Source organism: Nyctereutes procyonoides, unplaced genomic scaffold (assembly GCF_905146905.1).
Source record: "Nyctereutes procyonoides isolate TBG_1078 unplaced genomic scaffold, NYPRO_anot_genome, whole genome shotgun sequence".
In the NCBI taxonomy this organism is placed as follows: Eukaryota; Metazoa; Chordata; class Mammalia; order Carnivora; family Canidae; genus Nyctereutes; species Nyctereutes procyonoides.
The window spans coordinates 17,702,416-17,720,432 of record NW_026575047.1 but is presented as its reverse complement, the minus strand read 5'-3'; the positions used below and the strand labels follow the sequence as shown (position 1 = coordinate 17,720,432).

Here is an 18,017-nt window from a genome sequence, read left to right as displayed (position 1 = left end):
ATCAGACATTTACTTTATTTTTTTTTTAATTTTTATTTATTTATGATAGTCACACAGAGAGAGAGAGAGGCAGACACAGGCAGAGACACAGGCAGAGGGAGAAGCAGGCTCCATGCACCGGGAGCCCGACGTGGGATTCGATCCCGGGTCTCCAGGATCGCGCCCTGGGCCAAAGGCAGGCGCCAAACCGCTGCGCCACCCAGGGATCCCAGACATTTACTTTAAAAGTCATCAAAAAGAAGGTGAAACAAGAGTTGGCTATAGAGTAGTTATAGAACATTAAATTTTGGAGCAGCCCGGGTGGCTCAGCGGTTTAGCGCCTGCCTTCAGCCCAGAGAGTGATCCTGGAGACCTGAGATCGAGTCCCACGTCGGGCTCCCTGCATGAAGCCTGCTTCTCCCTCTGCCTGTATCTCTGCCTCTCTCTCTCTCTCTGTCTCTCTCATGAAAAAATAAAATCTAAATAAATTTATCTATTTATCTATTTATTTATTTTGTTAAGTATGCTCCTAAAAGGCATAATGATTAAGACAGTGCCCTTGGACCTGAGACACATTGGCTCTGCCATTCCCTAACGTGCTCCTTGACCTCTGTTCCCCATGTCCTCGTCTATCTATCTATCTATCTATCTATCTATCTATCTATCTATCTATCTATTTATTTATGATAGTCACACAGAGAGAGAGAGAGGCAGAGACACAGGCAGAGGGAGAAGCAGGCTCCATGCACCGGGAGCCCGATGTGGGATTCGATCCCGGGTCTCCAGGATCGCGCCCTGGGCCAAAGGCAGACGCCAAACCGCTGCGCCACCCAGGGATCCCCATGTCCTCGTCTCTAACAACAGAATTACACCACCTGCCTCATAAAAGTTGTAGAGGAGCACCTGAGTGGCTCAGTAATTGAGCCTCTGCCTTCTGCTCAGGGCATGATCCTGGGATCTAGTCTGCATGGGGCTCCCTGCATGGAGCCTGCTTCTCCCTCTGCCTGTGTCTCTGCTTCTCTTTCTGTGTCTCTCATGAATAAATAAATAAAATCTTTAAAAACGTTGTATAAAAAATGGAATCATTCAGGTAAAAAATTAGAACTCTGTCTGGTACATGACAAACATTCAAAAAGGGGCAGCTGATTGAATAGTACTAATTTTTGGCACCAGCTCTATCCAGACAAGTAGAAACGATACATCTGCTGACTAAAATGCGACACCTTCTAACTTTAGTACTTTACAGCTCTTTGCCCAAAGCCATTCTTCCTTTTCCATTAGAACAAAACATCATTTGGTTTGTTTGCTATTTTATTAAAATGGTTCCTCTGACGACTATCCAACATTACCATTTTAGTCTTTGAAAAGCACATACAGCATCACCACTAGCTCTGAGAAATGCAGCCCTGAGTCTGCTCAGTGTCTTCTGTCTACTTTTTAAGGCTGGTGGCCAGAGAATTTCACCGTTAAAGCCATGGCTCTACGCCTCTCTTGGTCAGGTCATAACACATTTCCAAAGGCTACATGAATTTTTAGGTGTAATTAGAATGTAATGAAATCCATGTAGTTACACTATTTAGTAGCAGAAAATGAGAGCAGGAATCTCCTGGTGAATCTCAAAGCTTCATCAGATCCATCTAAAAGCCACTGCTGCTCTGAAAGCCCGATCCTCAGAGCCCGAGAGGATGTCCATCCTGGGGGAGACCCAACCAAAACTGGGGATCAGAGCAACTTTTTTTTTTATAAATATGGATTTTTTTTAATTTTTATTTATTTATGATAGTCACACACACACACACACAGAGAGAGAGAGAGGCAGAGAGAGAGAGAGGGGCAGAGACACAGGCAGAGAGAGAAGCAGGCTCCGGGAGCCCGACGTGGGATTCGATCCCGGGTCTCCAGGATCGCGCCCTGGGCCAAAGGCAGCTGCCAAACCGCTGTGCCACCCAGGGATCCCCCAGAGCAACTTCTTTATAGGCACAGATATGAGCCTACTGGGTAACAGGATGTTTAGAAAACTAAGAGAAAGCGCTGATGGCTCTACTTTGTGAGGCTTGGTCTCCGTGACATTAAACTCTCTAATGTTTTCAAATGGAAAAAGAAAAAAAATTAAATATATTTCTCCACTGGACTAAACTATACCCACATTACAAAGATACTACTCTGTTCCCCTAAATACCAGTTTGTACTTGGGTCAAAACTTTCCACCCACCATAAATGTTTCATTCCCCTCGAGCAGTTATAAATTTTTTCAAAATTATCAATTTCCTGTTGGGACAAGAGAAAAAAAATTACCAACAGGGAAACACTATTAATGGCACAAAAGAAAAAAAAAAGGAATGGAAACCAAGAAAAGAAATAGGCTGAAAAGCAGCAGAGAACTAACTGTAAGCGTAGGCTGGGTGGCCCACCCAAGTCAATCGGAGGAGCACAGAACTCCCATGCAATCTTGCGGAGGGAGGAATGGGAACAGACAGGGCACCCGTGTTAGTGTGGGAGGGGCAGTGAGGACTAGCAAAAAATCTCCCTGCTAAGAGATGCTATGGTTGGCCATGGAGATTAAAAACGTCAGACACTGTACACAGGCTCTGTGTGCTCAGGAAAGGTTCCTGATTGCCAGGGCCAACCGGAGGGTAGAAATCTGGGGAGAGCTGCCATGTGTTCACCCAAGTAAAACCTTATTACGCTGAAGTGCCCAGAAAAGCAAAGGTGTTTTACAGGGTGAGGGCACACCACTGAACATTAAGGCCCCTATAGAAACGCATCAGTTAAGCATTTCATAAAAATGCAATACCCTGGGGGTGCCTGGGGGCTTGGTCAGTTAAGCATCCAACTCTTGGTTTTAGAAAGTCCCATGTAGGGCTCCGTGCTGGGCATGGAGCCTGCTTAAGATATTCTCTCTCTCTCTCTCTCTTTTTCCCCTCCTTCCCCACCTTCTCTTTCTCTCTCCCTCTCCAAAAAATAAAAATAAATAAAATAAATAAAAACCTGGGGTGCCTAGGTGGCTCAGTCAGTTAAGTGTCTGTCTTCAGCTCAGGTCATGATCTCAGGGTCCTGGGATGGAACCCTGCCCAGTGGAGAGCCTGCTTCTCCATCTCCCTCTGCCCACCCCTACTTGTGCTTACTCTCTTGCTCCCTATCTCAAATAATAAAAAATAAATATATTTTTAAAAAGTCAATATACTTTTGGAAAATTGAGGATTTTATGAACATCTTTCAGTGATTCTTCTCTAGATTTTCTGGCTTACAAGTTACTTAAAAACAAAATGCACATTTGAAGCTACACTGGTTATCACGAATTGACTTACACAGAGTCTAAAGGACATAAGAAAATGATCCGTGACACCTTGTGTACGGAATCACACACCGGGAGATCTTCAAAGAAGAGACGTGCAGGTAGCCCCAGCTTTAGCACAGTACCCTGAGACAGGACAGCTGAACAATACTTGTGCACAGGAGAGGAAGGCAAGCAGATTTTGGACCTCCACCATGCAAAATGGAATTAATGCCAGTTCTGTGTCTGAATAGCACATAAGCCAGGCTCTCTAACGCTGTACCTGATTTGTCAGTAGTGCTCCCTTCCATGCACAGAATATTTATACTACAAAGAATCTCCAGGTACTTCATATAATTCTGAACGCAGCTGTGCAATGTCATTCCCATGTACCAGGGAGCAAAGTGAGGGGACAGACTCGCTCCCTGCGGGTCAGGCGCTTGTGACAATATCTACTCTTAAACTTCATTCTTGAAGCTCTACAGCAGCCCTCTTGTTGAAGTGCCTCCTCCACCCCCACTATGACACAGCCTGCAACTTTTCTCACCTCCTCCAAACAGAGTCTAAATATTTCCAAATTTCCCCTACACGTGCAACAAATAAAAATATAGGGAGAAAAAAAAAAGGGTTTCAGAACTTGAGAAAACCCTCAAGAGTCTGTTTTCCTCAGCATCCTGGTAAAATTAAAAGAAGGGGGAAAAAATGCCATACCTGCTTTATCTCCCCAATATGGATGTGAACTTTTTGTTTCTCTTCATATAAACATCTCAGGAAAGAAATAATCAATTCATTCTCTCGCTGCTCACTTCTTGGTCTCGATTTCTTAAAAAAAAGAAAAAAGAAAAAGAATATATTACATTTGTTTTTAATTGTCAATATAAATTGCTAAACCAGTGCTTTTGAAAATGCGGACAGCTTCCATTTACCCATTGTAATGGGTGTTCTTACCCAAGCACCTCACTAGGGGGCACTAAGTATCTTAGCTAGACAAGGAGACCATTCCTAAGGGACCCTGGACCCAGGGAGCCAGATTTAGCTTCTGACCTCTCATGTCCTTATACCTAAAATAAATATTTCACATCAGATAGAAGCACAGACAAAATATTTAACAAATAGTCTTGAAAAACAGAAAAGAATAAAATCTGGGTAAACATCCAGAGGTCAAGAGCCATAATGACTACATGTTTATAAACTTTGATGGCTAGAGAACTGGAAAGGAAAATAGAAACTGGTCCAGGGTCATGGTCCCACACATCCAATGTGCTGTTCAGCATGAAGCGCTTTCTGCAAGCCCTGCAAGGCAAAAACTTGCACGCAGGATTTCATGGCATAGACTCACTTTCCCCCCCCCCCCCCTTTCTCTTTTAAGGAAATTCTCCCTACATCTTTTATTTTTCAGATAGGTCTAGTGGCAAAACACAGAGGACTAGAAATCAGGGTATGCAGGTTCTGGGTGCTGCCTAGAAGTGTGACCAAAGGTGAGTCATGTAATCTTAACTTCCTCATCTGTTTAAAGAAAAATCATGCACAAAATAAACTCCAAGGTCCCAAATTCTTCAGATCTGAAACATCAGTGTTCATTTTTAGAAGACCATCTAATTTAATGTATTGTTTTCTTTGAATGTGAAGAAAAATGTTATTCTGCAGAGTGTCTATAAACCTTGAAAATATGTTTTTCATAGCGAGATTATCCATTTTCTTGCCCTCCCCCCTCTCTCCCTATTCCAAACTTCTAGCCTGCCCTTCAAAACAAAGTTAGGGTGTAATAAATGGACTATACAAGCATCTAGTCTGGATCAATGCCACTCATAGCAACCGCCTCCTTGAACCACTCTAGAAACAATGATTTTACCCTTCATGTCACAGGTTTTAGAAGTAAAGGTCTAACACTAACCCAGACCTTCTGGTATTCCCTCTCTTTAAAAAAAAAAGATCATTTGAAATGATAAGTTGTTCCTGTAACTCAAGGAAAAGATAGTAAATGATTAGAAAGGTTGTTCTCATAGAGAACTTCCTGTTCTATAAATTTCAGATTTAAGGACTATCTTAGAACATATGTTCTCAATCTTGATTCCACGCCACAAGCCTTGATGTTATAAAGTTTTACATGTTTTATGCAACAAGTGTATTTTTCTTTTTTTTTAAGGATTTTTTTTAAGATTTTATTTATTTATGCATGAGAGACACAGAGAAAGAGAGGCAGAGACAGGCAGAGGGAGAAGCAGGCTCCATGCAGGGAACCTGATATGAAATTTGATCCCAGGACCCTGGGATCATGACCTGAGCCAAAAGCAGACATTCAACCACTGAGCCACCCGGGTGCCCCAACAAGTGCATTTTTCCAAAGAAAGTTCCCATGAGATCTTCAAGAAAGGAAAGGGAGAGTCAAGTGCCACAATCCCAACTTTATACTGAGTACCCCCAAGATGATGATGGAAATACTGTGACTCTACACGCCCAGGAGGCAAGAGGAACTCTCATTCATTGTGGTGGGATTGCGAAATGACCAAGAGCCACTTTGGGAGCCAGTCTGATGGCTTCTTACAAAGCCGACCATGCTCTGACTGTACAATCCAGCAAATCACACTGCTTGATGAGTTGAAAATTTATGTCCATACTAAAACCAACATACAAATGTTTATAGCAGCTTTATTTGTAACTGACAAAACTTAGGAGCAACCCAGATGTCCTTCAACAGTGAGTGAATAAACAAACTGTGACACCTCTATAAAATGGAATATTATTCAGCACTAAAATAAAAAGAACTCTCGAGCCTGAAAAGACATGGAGGAATGTTAAAGGCATGTTGTTAAGGGGAAGCCAATCCACTGCACTGCACACCGTATGATTACAACCGTACGACATTCTGGAAAAGGCAAAACTAGGGAGACAGCAAAAGTTCAGTGGAGGCCTGGGGTTGGGGCGGGGGGGGGGGGGGGAGACAGGAGTAATGAACTGATGGTGCATAGAGGACTTTTAGGATAGTGAAAAACAATTCTGTATAATCCCATAATGGTGGATACATGCCATTATACATTTGTTAGAACCCAAAGAATGTACAACACTGAAAGTTAACCCTAAAGTCAACTATGGACTTTAATTGATAGTAATGTATCAATATGAGCTAATCAACAGGAACAAATGTACCACACTAAGACAAGATGTTAATAATAGGGAAACTGGCCTCAGGGTAAGGGTGGGGTCTGAGAGGTTTTATGGGGAATCTGTTCAGATGGACAGAAAATGAGACAACCAAGCACCATGTACTATCACAGTCACTGCCCATGAAACTGAAGCCAAGGACCCAAAGCTGCATCACTGAGCTCATCAAACATCATAGAGGAAAGTCACTAAGCTTAGAAATTCACGTCCATGATGTCCTGCAAGGTCAAAACATAAATCCTTCCTTAAAATACTGAAACATGATTAGGGCTACTCTTCTACTGAGTTAAAATGATTAGCAAGGTGTCTGCTCCTAAATACCTCTCATATGGCTTCACTACCCTCCACAGTGGTAAGTCATTCCTTTCTACAGGTGATTTAATTTTATCAACATTCATTAGTCAGACAAGTCTGAGGAAAATGATGGGTAATCAAGTTGGATAGCATCACTCTCCATCAAAAATTAACTTTCTTGTAAAAAATCAATCTGCAGGGGATCCCTGGGTGGCTCAGCGGTTTGGCGCCTGCCTTTGGCCCAGGGCACGATCCTGGAGTCCCGGGATCAAGTCCCACATCAGGCTCCCTGCATGGAGCCTGCTTCTCCCTCTGCCTGTGTCTCTGCCTCTCTATCATGAATAAATAAATAAATAAATCTTTAAAAATAAAAAAAAAATTTAAAAAATCAATCTGCAACGTCAGAGTCAGGATGCGGGGGTGGGGGTCCCTTGGGTCAATACAGAGCTGGGTTTGGGGGGTGATATTGAGGAGCTAGATATACGCTACCTCAATCTTCGTGCTGGCTGGCTGTACAGGTTTATTCATCTATAAAAATTCACTGAAATACACACACCACTGATTTGTGTGCTTTTCTACTGTTCTAGTTCATTTAAACAAATGCAACTGATTGCTTGCTAAGAGTAACAAAGAGCCAACTCTGTGACACGTTTCTTGACCTTATTTCTTTGAGAAGGCTTAAGAATCGAATCGGTTGCAAAGGTGATTAAAAACTGAAATTTCCCACACTGATGAATACCAGAATGCTGAGAGTCTATGGTCTTCTGAGGATACTACTTAAAATGGCAATGCTCACTTGGACGCTATTTTCTGACAACTTTCAAAAGTCATAAACAAATCATATACGGGGCAGCCCGGGTGGCTCAGCGCTTTAGCACCGCCTTCAGCCCAGGCCGTGATCCTGGAGACCCGGGATCGAGTCCCACGTCAGGCTCCCTGCATGGAGCCTGCTTCTCCCTCTGCCTCTGTCTCTGCCTCTCTCTCTGTCTCTCATGAATAAATAAAATATTTTAAAAATCATATACGAAATAATTTTAAAGCCATGGAAAATCCACTGGAGTTGATATTCTTCACAAAGTGGAGGGGAAAAAGCTCCTCTATTAATCTTTACAACCTGTGAAAAATCATCTTCTTTAATCCATTACTGACACCTACTGAGTACGAATGTACTCGATTTATCTACTCCGTATGAATTCAGCCATTCCCTGAAATAACACTCGCTCAGAAGAAGAGAATTGGACTTTTGAGACATTCTCTTTACTAGTCCTACTTCGACTTGAAAGCACTGAGGGGGACCCAAGTGACCTGGGAAAGCAGCACCACGGCCTGGGAAGAGAGCAGGACCCTGTGCACCACCTGCACAGCTGCACAGTTGGATATGCTTGAAAATCAGGCGTTTCATAAGGTCATAAATTAAAGAATGGCTCTGAAGTGTCATGAGCCCTCTCACAAAAGGGTTCATAGGACCACATGTTTCTCTGGCACCAAGTTGTCTCAGCGTGCTCAAAGTCAGCTCACGTGCAGTGGTGTCAGCCTCCTGCGACATTTCCACGGCTATCACGGATTTCTGTTCTTCAAGTCCTCTGTGCTCTGCACTTTTTTCCTCTGTATTAAGCATTTATTTACAAAAACACTGATTATGTATGCTTTAACAACGAAGTAATCATGTACCATTAATTTGTCTTATGAAGATCTGCCGTGGAGAGTTCTTCAGAAATAAATTACCCTCCAGAAAAACTGTACAAAGGAACGTGATTAACCTTTCTATTTACCTTTTCTATTTCTTTTCTATTTACCTAAGCCACCTTTTTCTTCATGCTCTTTTTGAAAGGTATGATTTTCAAACGCATCAGCAGGCAGTGCTACCTAGAAAGAACTGGGTTTATAAAATGCTTTATAGAACCAAGAATGGTCATTGAAAATAATACAGCAAAACCCTCAAGCCATTAGAAGAGCTCCATGTCAAATCTGTATCCAAGGAAGAGCCGCACTTACGATGATGGAGGACAAAGAGCTGGCTTTTCACAACCAGTGTCATTTCCTTTTAGTCTTTAAGCCAATTGACTAACAGAGCCTTCTAGAACAACACACAGAGGCCCCAAGGTATTAACTGCATGCATTAAAAAAAAAAAAAAAAAACTCGTGTCACTTTTCTCTAAAGTCTCTTTTCCATAATGTATTGGATGGATGTCTAAAAAGTTACATGGATCAAAGAGAATCTCAGAATCACAGCCATTAGGAATTTCTCATTGCTGAAGAACACTTTAATACCTATGCTAATTTATCACACAGTTTTGAGATGGCTACACAGTGCTATCTAAATAAAAAATAAAACTCACATTAGGAGAGGAAAGATGTGCATCTCCTAAGCTTGCTGCAAAGACATTCCCCAAAGTGGCTTGACAGCACAAGACCAGCAAGCAGACCGGCATCACATGCAAAGGCCCCAGCCTCCACTGTAAATGCGTTAACACAAACTACCTGCCCATTTATGAATCCCAAGTACAAATCACACTAAGTTCTTCTAACTACTGTGCACTCAGAACTCTAAAGATCCTTTAAGAAAACACACAGTAGGCTGTCTCAAGTCAATTCAGAAGAAAACAGGAAAATTTAAAGGCAACTGGAAATTGTGAAGGTTACATTCTAAGCTACTTACGAAATTTTAAAAAACCTTCCTGTGCTTTTTCTCTGAACATGTGTCAGTCCTGCCAGAAAACAGACCCTGCACCCAGTGAGGAGGCAGAGAGAACTTGCGATCCAGGGCTGCCGGCCTTTTTGGTTACTGCCTCCTCCGAAGGACCCCTGCTGCTCTTCCCCCCCCCCCCAAAAAAAATAAACAAAAAAGATACGTATTCTTTGTCCTGATGTGCTTTCCTCCCTACGGAAGTGCCAGGAAACCACAGAAAATGCCCCACGGCTAAAGCAGACGTGAAATTTGTGATGAGCTCATTAAGGATTCCTAATGAGCACACTACGGGCATGCCAGCACACGCAGCATGGTTTCCCCGAGATACGTCGCATCTACACGCAAGAGCCAATTTCCAGGTTTAACACAGAAAACCGACGAGCCTGGCCTCAGTTTTGCCGTTTTGTTTTTACACTTAGGCTTGACAGACGGTTCTATGTAGATAACATCACCCCAACTCACTTCCAACACTGAGGAAAAAGGCAGGAACGATTACTGACCAGATTACTGACCAAGTTCACGTACAAAATGCTGTCTCTGCCCACCCCCACACTTCGGGGCTGCAACCCGGGCAGGAAGGGGCTGGAAGACGCCTCCTGCGGAGCAGAGCAGTGCTTGGGGACCAAAATCCACGCCTTCCGTCTCCTGGGCTGAGGGATCTTTCCACTCTGCAATTTCCTTTCTCTTATTCCAAACTAGTGTTTTGGGTTTTGTTTTTGTTTTGAAGATTTTATTTATTTATTCATGAGAGACACACAGAGAGAGGCAGAGACACAGGCAGAGGGAGAGGCAGGCTCTCCGCAGGGCCCGATGTGGAACTCGATCCCAGGGCCCCAGGATCACGCCCTGGGTCGAAGGCAGCTGCTCAACCACTGAGCCACCCAGGCGTTCCCCAAACTAGTTTTTAAAAGGGGAGTCCTATTCTGGGTTGGTCGTGTTCACCTGGTGCGAGCCTGCCATCTGACCTGGCCCCTGCCCTGGGGCTGTTAAGCGTAAACCAAGAAGAACTCGGAGCCGTGACAGCTCTCGTGTGCTATCTTTCATACATACCTCTATCTCAGGAGAGGTGAGAGGTAAGCTGCTCACCTCTGCCTGCAGTCTACAAATCAGAGACCAGTACTTTACCTGAACCTCCTCAAAAATAGTTGCTTGCTCCTGATTGGTTAATGTCGTCAGGTGCTTCTGGAGTTCTAGTTTGGTTTTGGAAGAATTCATTCCTATTAAAAAGAGAGAGAGAGACATGAGAACACTCCATGGAGAAGTCACAGGGCAGAGTAAAACCTCCGTCCCCGTGCTTCTTACATCCTTACCCACCTCCCTCAGGCTTCCGATGTTTACGGACGTTCTTCTCAGTGATAATGTTCATGATGGCAATGACGACAACTGACGTTTTTTAGTTGAGCCCTTGTGTGCTGGGCACAGTCTTAAAAACCCTGGGCCTGCCTCATTTAACACTCAGAACAATCAGTGAAGGGGATTCAGTTATCCCCATTTTACAGTTAAGGAAACCGGGGACCCAGAAAGCTGAAGCGCTCTCCAAAGACCAGCACGTGGGACTCCACCTCGGGTCTGCACGAAGCCGAATTGCTTTTTTCTCCACCACTCCGTGTGAAAACACCTCGCACAGTCAGAACACTGACCTCAGAAAACAGATTCTCATGAGTATTTATATATGTATACTTGACAACTGCTGCTCAGTTTGAAACATGTTTCTCTTCCATGCAAGGCTCCTTCACATAAAACGGATTCGTGTGGCTAACAATGTTCGTTTTATCACCCCTTGCCTATTAACAGTCAGAAGCCCATCTAATGACCATTACAGAGGATTGCAAGGAAAAGTTATGAAGTCACACTCTTCGTGCCAATGAGAATCTGATAACTCTGGAAAGTTCTTTCCCCATGCAAATACGGCTTAGATCCTGTTTTGCCTTTTCCTGGTGCCCGAGATAAATGTTGCACATGCTGAGAAGATTGAGAACGAAAGGATCTGCTGACCTAACTATCGTGGGAAAACTGCGGCTGAGGACTTTTATTCCAAGGGCAGCCCTCACCTCACCCACCTGCTGCAACTCGCTGCCCCTCCTCCCAAGGCTGGGCCACTGGGCAGGTGCTCGGCCAAGGCTCTGCCCCGGAGAACAGTGTGAGTGCATCTACATGGCTAAGGATGGCGGGGAGGGGACACCTCTGAAGTCTGGACCCGGGACTTGGAAATCAAGCCTGTGTGTTACGGAGGTGTCTGCTGAGGTCTAGAGAAACCAGGCAGGAGACTAGTCAAGTCAGGAGGCCAATCAGTAGCCAAGCCTGCCCCGGAGCTGCCACCCCTCCACCCCGGCTGGATGCAGAGCCCCCATCCTGCTCACATCTCTGGTGGAAGCTGTTGTCCCTCAAACTGCAGAGGCCTTCTCAGCTTCCAAGACATCCTTCCTCCCAGCGGCAAACCACCCTCCACCCCTGCTCCCCCACTTATGTTTTGCCAAGAAGGTCCTATAAAAATAAAAGCCAATACTTCTTAAGTGATTGCTATGGTGCTATGCTCAATGCTATGTGCATCGTCTCAATCCGCAAAATAATCCCTGGAGTGGGCACCATGTTTAGGAATCCCAATGTATAAATGAAGAGGCACAGGCAAAGTCCAGTATTTTGTCCCAGGCCGTTGACTAAGTAAGGGACAGACATGTCCATTTACCTCCACAGACAACCCTTAAACTCTCCACTGCCTCCCTCAGCCCAGAGCCAAGTCGCCTGACCCAAAGGGGGGGGGGGGGGGAGAGGTTCAGGTACTCTTCTGGCAAGCTGGCCGCTCATACAAGCCAGGGAAACAGAGAGATGGTTTTACTGCACTAACTCCTTAAATGGTGAGTCAAAATAGTGTTTAAATTTGCGAGTAAAATACACTATCATCATTAACCAAGAGCCCTCTCCACGGGTCTCCTACACAATGTAATCAGCATCCTATTTTGGACATCTGGGTAATTCTTTGATGAGACACTCACATGTGGAGAGAACCCCCGAGCTCTAAGAAAATTTCAACCTATTATACAACAGACTAATTGTATAACAGGCAAATTACACGATAGACTATACCCTTCTGACAATCAGGCCACAGTACAGACTCTTCTTCATATTCACGGGGCCTGAAGAGATTCTTTGACAAGTTTTATCCCTGCCCTCAGGATGCCTCAGCTCATGAGGTCCCTCCTGCCCCACCTCAAACTGGGGGGTGAGGTATCTGACCACCCCCACCCCCCCGCCCCGGCCCAATGCCCCTGTGCCTGGCTCTCCTGTCCAGGTTACAGTGAGCCTTCCACATGGCTTCTTAACACGTCAGCCACTCCTGGCCGGATTCTACAGCAAGAAGGTGGCACCCCCACCTCCACATGTGATGCCAAACCAAAGGCTTACAGGAAGAAAGGGACGCAAGGAAGAGAAAGAGGTAACCACAGTCAAGGGCATTCCAAAACCCTAATCCCTCCAGCTCAGCTGTTACAGAGGCCACCTTCACACAGCTGGAGCAGAAAAGGCTCTTATTTAAGGGAGGGCTGACAAACAGCTTTGCTTTGCCAGAGACTCAGGTCAACTTTTTCTCCTTTTTAGTGAACATACAATTCATTCTAGTAATTCCCCAAATGCTCTGCTCAACTTTAAAATAAGCAAAATGGTGGGACGCCTGAGTGGCTCAGGGGTTGAACATCTGCCTTTGGCTCAGCTCATGATCCTGGGGTCCTGGGATCAAGTCCCGCATCGGGCTCCCTGCACGGAGCCTGCTTCTCCCTCTGCCTGTGTCTCTGCCCCTCTCTCTGTGTCTCTCATGAATTAAGAAAAAAAAAATCTTTAAAAGAAATGAAATAATCAAAATGCTAACTAAGCACTACTAGGAGTTGTTCAGAGTTCCAATCCAGCCCTGAACACAGCTGCACCTCTTACATGTTGTGAGTGGCGCATCCAAGGTGATCGGTGGGGACAGTGTATATATCCTTTTATATAAATCCTGGAGCACAAGCTGACTATATCAATTGACTTAAGAAAACAGTCTTTACGTCTTTCTTTCTATGGCTATGTCACTGGTCCTCTCCCCAGTGTATGGAGTTCCTGGCCAGAGTCTCACTTCCTATTAGAGCAACTCTTATGGGAACACACCATAGGCTTTAATAAGTTGCTTCATTCTGGGCAGCCCGGGTGGCTCAGTAGTTTAGCACCACCTTCGGCCCAGGGCATGATCCTGGAGACCCGGGATCGGGTCCCACATCGGGCTCCCTGCATGGAGCTTGCTTCTCCCTCTGCCTGTGTCCCTGCCATTCTCTCTCTCTCTGTGTGTGTCTCTCATGAATAAATAAATCTTTAAAAAAATAAACTGCTTCATTCTACTTACTAGGAATGCATTATAGCAAAAAGCCAAGGCCTCAAAGTATTTGTAAAACTAGCATTTCCCCAACTAAGGATGCCTGTACTGTGTGCCCTCTGTACTTAAGAAATGCTTCTCATCAGGACAGCAGTACACCAGCCTTCTAACTGTGCCAACAAGAATGTTTTTACATTAGCAGAGCTTTCTGCTTTGCTTGGGTTTTATCGGGTAAAAAGATGTATTAAATAATAATTCCAATTCTACAGCAGCAAAATCCCTTCCTTGACTGAACTTCTCAGCTCTAACTTTCTGAAAGCTAAGCCAGACCACAGATTTATCAAGTAGAACTCTGGAATCCTTCCAGTCCCTGCAGATCACAGTCTGCTTTATCTTCAAGGCCAACATTGTTGTTGGCTTCTTAATAAGCTCTTAAGGGACATTTCTGTCATCGTTTCCCTTAACTTGACAACCACTAACGGAAGAGTTAGTGATCCTTTCCGATGAGATCTCTAGATAAAGCTCAACTTTTCTCCTTCCCAGCTATATTTTGTATAATATCAGCAAATAGTAACAACTAGGGAAGCAGAGCTGAAAATATTAATCATTTTGGTTCATTTTAAAGAGCACTATAATGCCAGCAAATGAACTTTTGAAACTTAAGATGTTAATTGTCAATTTAGCTCATTTAAAAAGGGAAATCAGATATCACTGCACATCCATTAGGATGGTTGTAAGAAAGAGAGAAGAAGAAGAAAGAAGAAGAAAAATTAAGAAAGAAAGTAACACATGTTGGCAAGGATGTAGAGAAACAGGAACCCTCGTGCACTGCTCATGGGAATCTATAATGGTGTAGCCACTGTGGAAAATATAATGGCAGTCCCTCAAAAAATTAAACACATAATTACCATATGATCCAGCAATTCACTTCTGGGTATATTCCCAAAAGAACTGAAAGCAGGAACATGAACAGGTATTATACACCAACTTCACACCCACATCATTTGCAACAGCCAAAAGGTAGAAACAATTCAAATGTCTATGGGTGGATGACTAGATAAATGCGATATGAACACACAATGGGATGCCAGTCAGCCTTAAAACAGAACAAAACGGATGCTACAACATGAATGAACCTAGATGTTATGCTAAATAAGCCGGTCACAAAAGAACAAAAACTGCACGACTCCACTTAGATGAGGTACCTGCAGCCCCTCACACGCACAGGGACAGAAGTAGAATGGTGGTTGCCAGGAGCCGGGGCAGGGGGGCTGGGGAGTTAGGGTTTAATGAGTTTCCATTCGGAAAGATTAAAAAAGCTCCAGAGATGGATGGCGGTGATGGCCTCAAAACAACATGAATGGACTTCAATTTTATGGGCAATTTTATATGATGTGCACTTTTACCACAATTATGAAAAAAGGGAGATGAAATCTAAATAGTATAGGGGTTTTTTTGCTACCCAAGTTGAGCTTATTAGAAGTATTCTAGACTCATGGGAAATGATCAGATCTGTTGTTTTTAACAGTAACATGGGTTGCTTCAATCCTGTGACTCCCCTCATAATCACACAGTTTTTAAAATCCTCCTATAAATGGAAAAAAATGAAAAACCGAAGTGAGAGGGGGGATGAACCCCTTCAATGCTGGGTTCCCTTGGAGGATCACTGTAGTGGGTTTACCCTGGTTCTCTTCCCCTTGCCCCGCCTCCACTGCAAGCCCAGAAATGGAGCATCTGTCTTCCCACCTGAGGAAAGTTCTCACCCTCATTCAGGAGGGGTCTCTTCCTTTTCCTTCTCATCCACTGGGCCCCTGTGGCTCTGGATTCGCTCAAACCTCCCCAACTGTGCAAAGCCAGGTCAGCTGGCTCTTCCCCCAGCACAGCCTTCTCCTGGGGGGGCAGGGGGCAGCTTTGGGGACAGGTAACAGAGAGGGCTTTCCTACCCGGGCAGACTCCTGGACTCACACTAGTTTACCCTTAGACTTCACAAGTCTTTGACTTATTATCCCTAAAGGGTACAAATAAACAATCCCCTCTCCTCCCACACGTTAAAGACAGTAGAGCACAGTGCCTGGCTCATCTTCAGGACTCAGTATTAGCTGCGAATGATAACACTTGCCACAATTTCTCCCTACACCACATTTCCAGAAACTACAGTCGACACTTTTTCCCTCTTACTCCTTCCCCATGACTCAGATACAACCCGTCGGTGCCACCTTCAGCTCCGTGAACCTGGTTCTGGCAGGGGTTACCAACGACCGTGTAACTGAAACAGCTGGTGGAGATTCTGTGGCCTTACCTTACCAGATCTCTTCAAGGCAGCAAAGGGGGCTGACCTGGATTTGTATTCACAACCTGGATAAATGCTAGGCGGCTGGATTTGTAGCTTCTATCTCTCTCCACCAAGACCCCTGGAGGGGTGATGGTCTATGGGGACATGGATGTTTATCTTCAAATCCTGAGCGCCTAGCACAACAGCTCGGCAACATACAGAAGACACCCCACACCCCGCCCCGCCCCGCGTGCTGAAAGTTCACCTGTGATCCCTGTAACTAACGGGAGCTTCTGTTTGGCAGAAGTTTTCAAGGAAGGCAGACAGCCTGAGGTTTTTCCGGGCCCTTTACCTCCGAGCCCTTTAACTCTCGCAGTGCTAAGCCTGGAAGGGGGCCCCTACTCACCTTCTATCCGCTCGCAGAGCTTATGCAGGCCCTGTAGGGGGCAGCCCTCGCACAGCTGGGCAGGTGCCTTAGCCGTCTGCTGCCCCGCAGCCACGGTGAAAGCCTGCTTCAGGGTCATCATAATTTCATCAACCTGATGGGAGAGAAGACACACGGTAGCCAGCAAAAAGCCCAGAGATTTCAGGACTCTGCAAAGACTTTTAGGATTTTGAGGTTGGGGGGGGGGGGACTATTAATCACCTGCTGATAGATAATAATCACCGTAATAACTGCTAGGATTACAATCTGAGAAACACTACCTAGATGCTCAAAGCTCGTAAAGGACAGAAGGTAAGAATTAAAAACCCAAATTCAACACTGATGAAAAAGCCAACTCCTCCGGCTCAAACGTTCAAAATGACATTTTTTTCATGCTAAGCCACGGAGGTGGAATGGAGCAGGTTCCTCAAAAACAATGAAAACTGAAAACACATAAACAAGTCTTGCATGTGCACTACCTGGTTATTAAACAGTCATGACTGATAACTACAGCCAAATAGCCACACGTCGATGAAGTTCTATGGTTTGCCGAGGAAAGGAAAATTAGTGAGGCTGAAATTGCACGTAAATTAGTTTTCCAGGTAAGAACTGCTTAGTCTGGGGGCAGCCCGGGTGGCTCAACGGTTTGGCGCCACCTTCAGCCAAGGGCCTGGAGACCTGGGATCGAGTCCTACGTTGGGCTCCCTGCATGGCGCCTGCTTCTCCCTCTGCCTGTGTCTCTGCCTCTCTCTCTCTCATGAACAAATAAATAAAATCTTAAAAAAAAAAAAAAAAAAAAGGACTGCTTAGTCTCACTTACCAGAGCTTCATTTGTGCACTGAAACACGTAACAGACGAAATGAAAGCCTCCACCCCCTGAAGACTCTCGGCAGATGAACCCAAAGTGGTCCACATGTCTAATACCCTGTTGAAGGTGGGAGAGACAGGAAGGAACATTGAGCTATATCCCAAAGAGGCACAAGCGCCAGAAGGCAACAAGACTTACACAGCGTGGTCTTCTCGAACACCATAAAGTCACTTCCCAGATTTTTTTTTAAGCACAGCTGATACCCAGGTTGCAGGAGTTTCAGGTGTACAACACAGTGATCTGACAAGACTATATGTTATCCTGTGCTCCCCCCAAGTGCAGCTCCCATCTGTCCCCATACGATGCTACTGTGATACCATCGACTGTAGTTTCTGTGCTGTAGCCTTTCGTCCCTGTGACTTACGCATCCCACACCTGGAAGCCTGCACCTCCCACCCCTGTCCCCTCTGGCAATCGTCAGTTTGTTCTCTGTATATTTGGGTCAGTCTCTGCTTCTTCATTTTTGTTTTTTAGATTCCACACATGAGTGAAATCATGTAGTATCCATCTTCCTTGAACTTATTTCATTTAGCATAATGCCCCTGAGATCCATCCACGGGGTCACAAATAGCAAGATCTCCATCCTTTTTTATGGCTGAGTAATACTCCATTGTGTATATAGACGCACATCTTCTTGAGCCATTCATTTACGGATACCTGGATTGCTTCCACATCTTAGCTATTGTAAATAAAGCTGCAATAAAAACAGGGATGCA

The 18,017-nt window shown here is 44.7% G+C and overlaps 1 protein-coding gene across 5 annotated transcripts in view; it reads right to left on the bottom strand.

Moving 5' to 3' along the window:
• The window catches only part of TBC1D1 (TBC1 domain family member 1), a 237,772-nt gene that overhangs the window by 98,071 nt on the left and 121,684 nt on the right, over window positions 1-18,017 (bottom strand). For all 5 annotated transcript variants that reach the window (XM_055326533.1, XM_055326534.1, XM_055326535.1 and 2 more), the window contains 4 exons: window positions 17,254-17,358; window positions 16,416-16,548; window positions 10,524-10,615; window positions 3,965-4,075 (listed from right to left, as the gene is read on the bottom strand). In XM_055326533.1, the coding sequence (XP_055182508.1) occupies window positions 3,965-4,075; window positions 10,524-10,615; window positions 16,416-16,548; window positions 17,254-17,358 (441 nt within the window). The remainder of the gene's footprint in view (window positions 1-3,964; window positions 4,076-10,523; window positions 10,616-16,415; window positions 16,549-17,253; window positions 17,359-18,017) is intronic.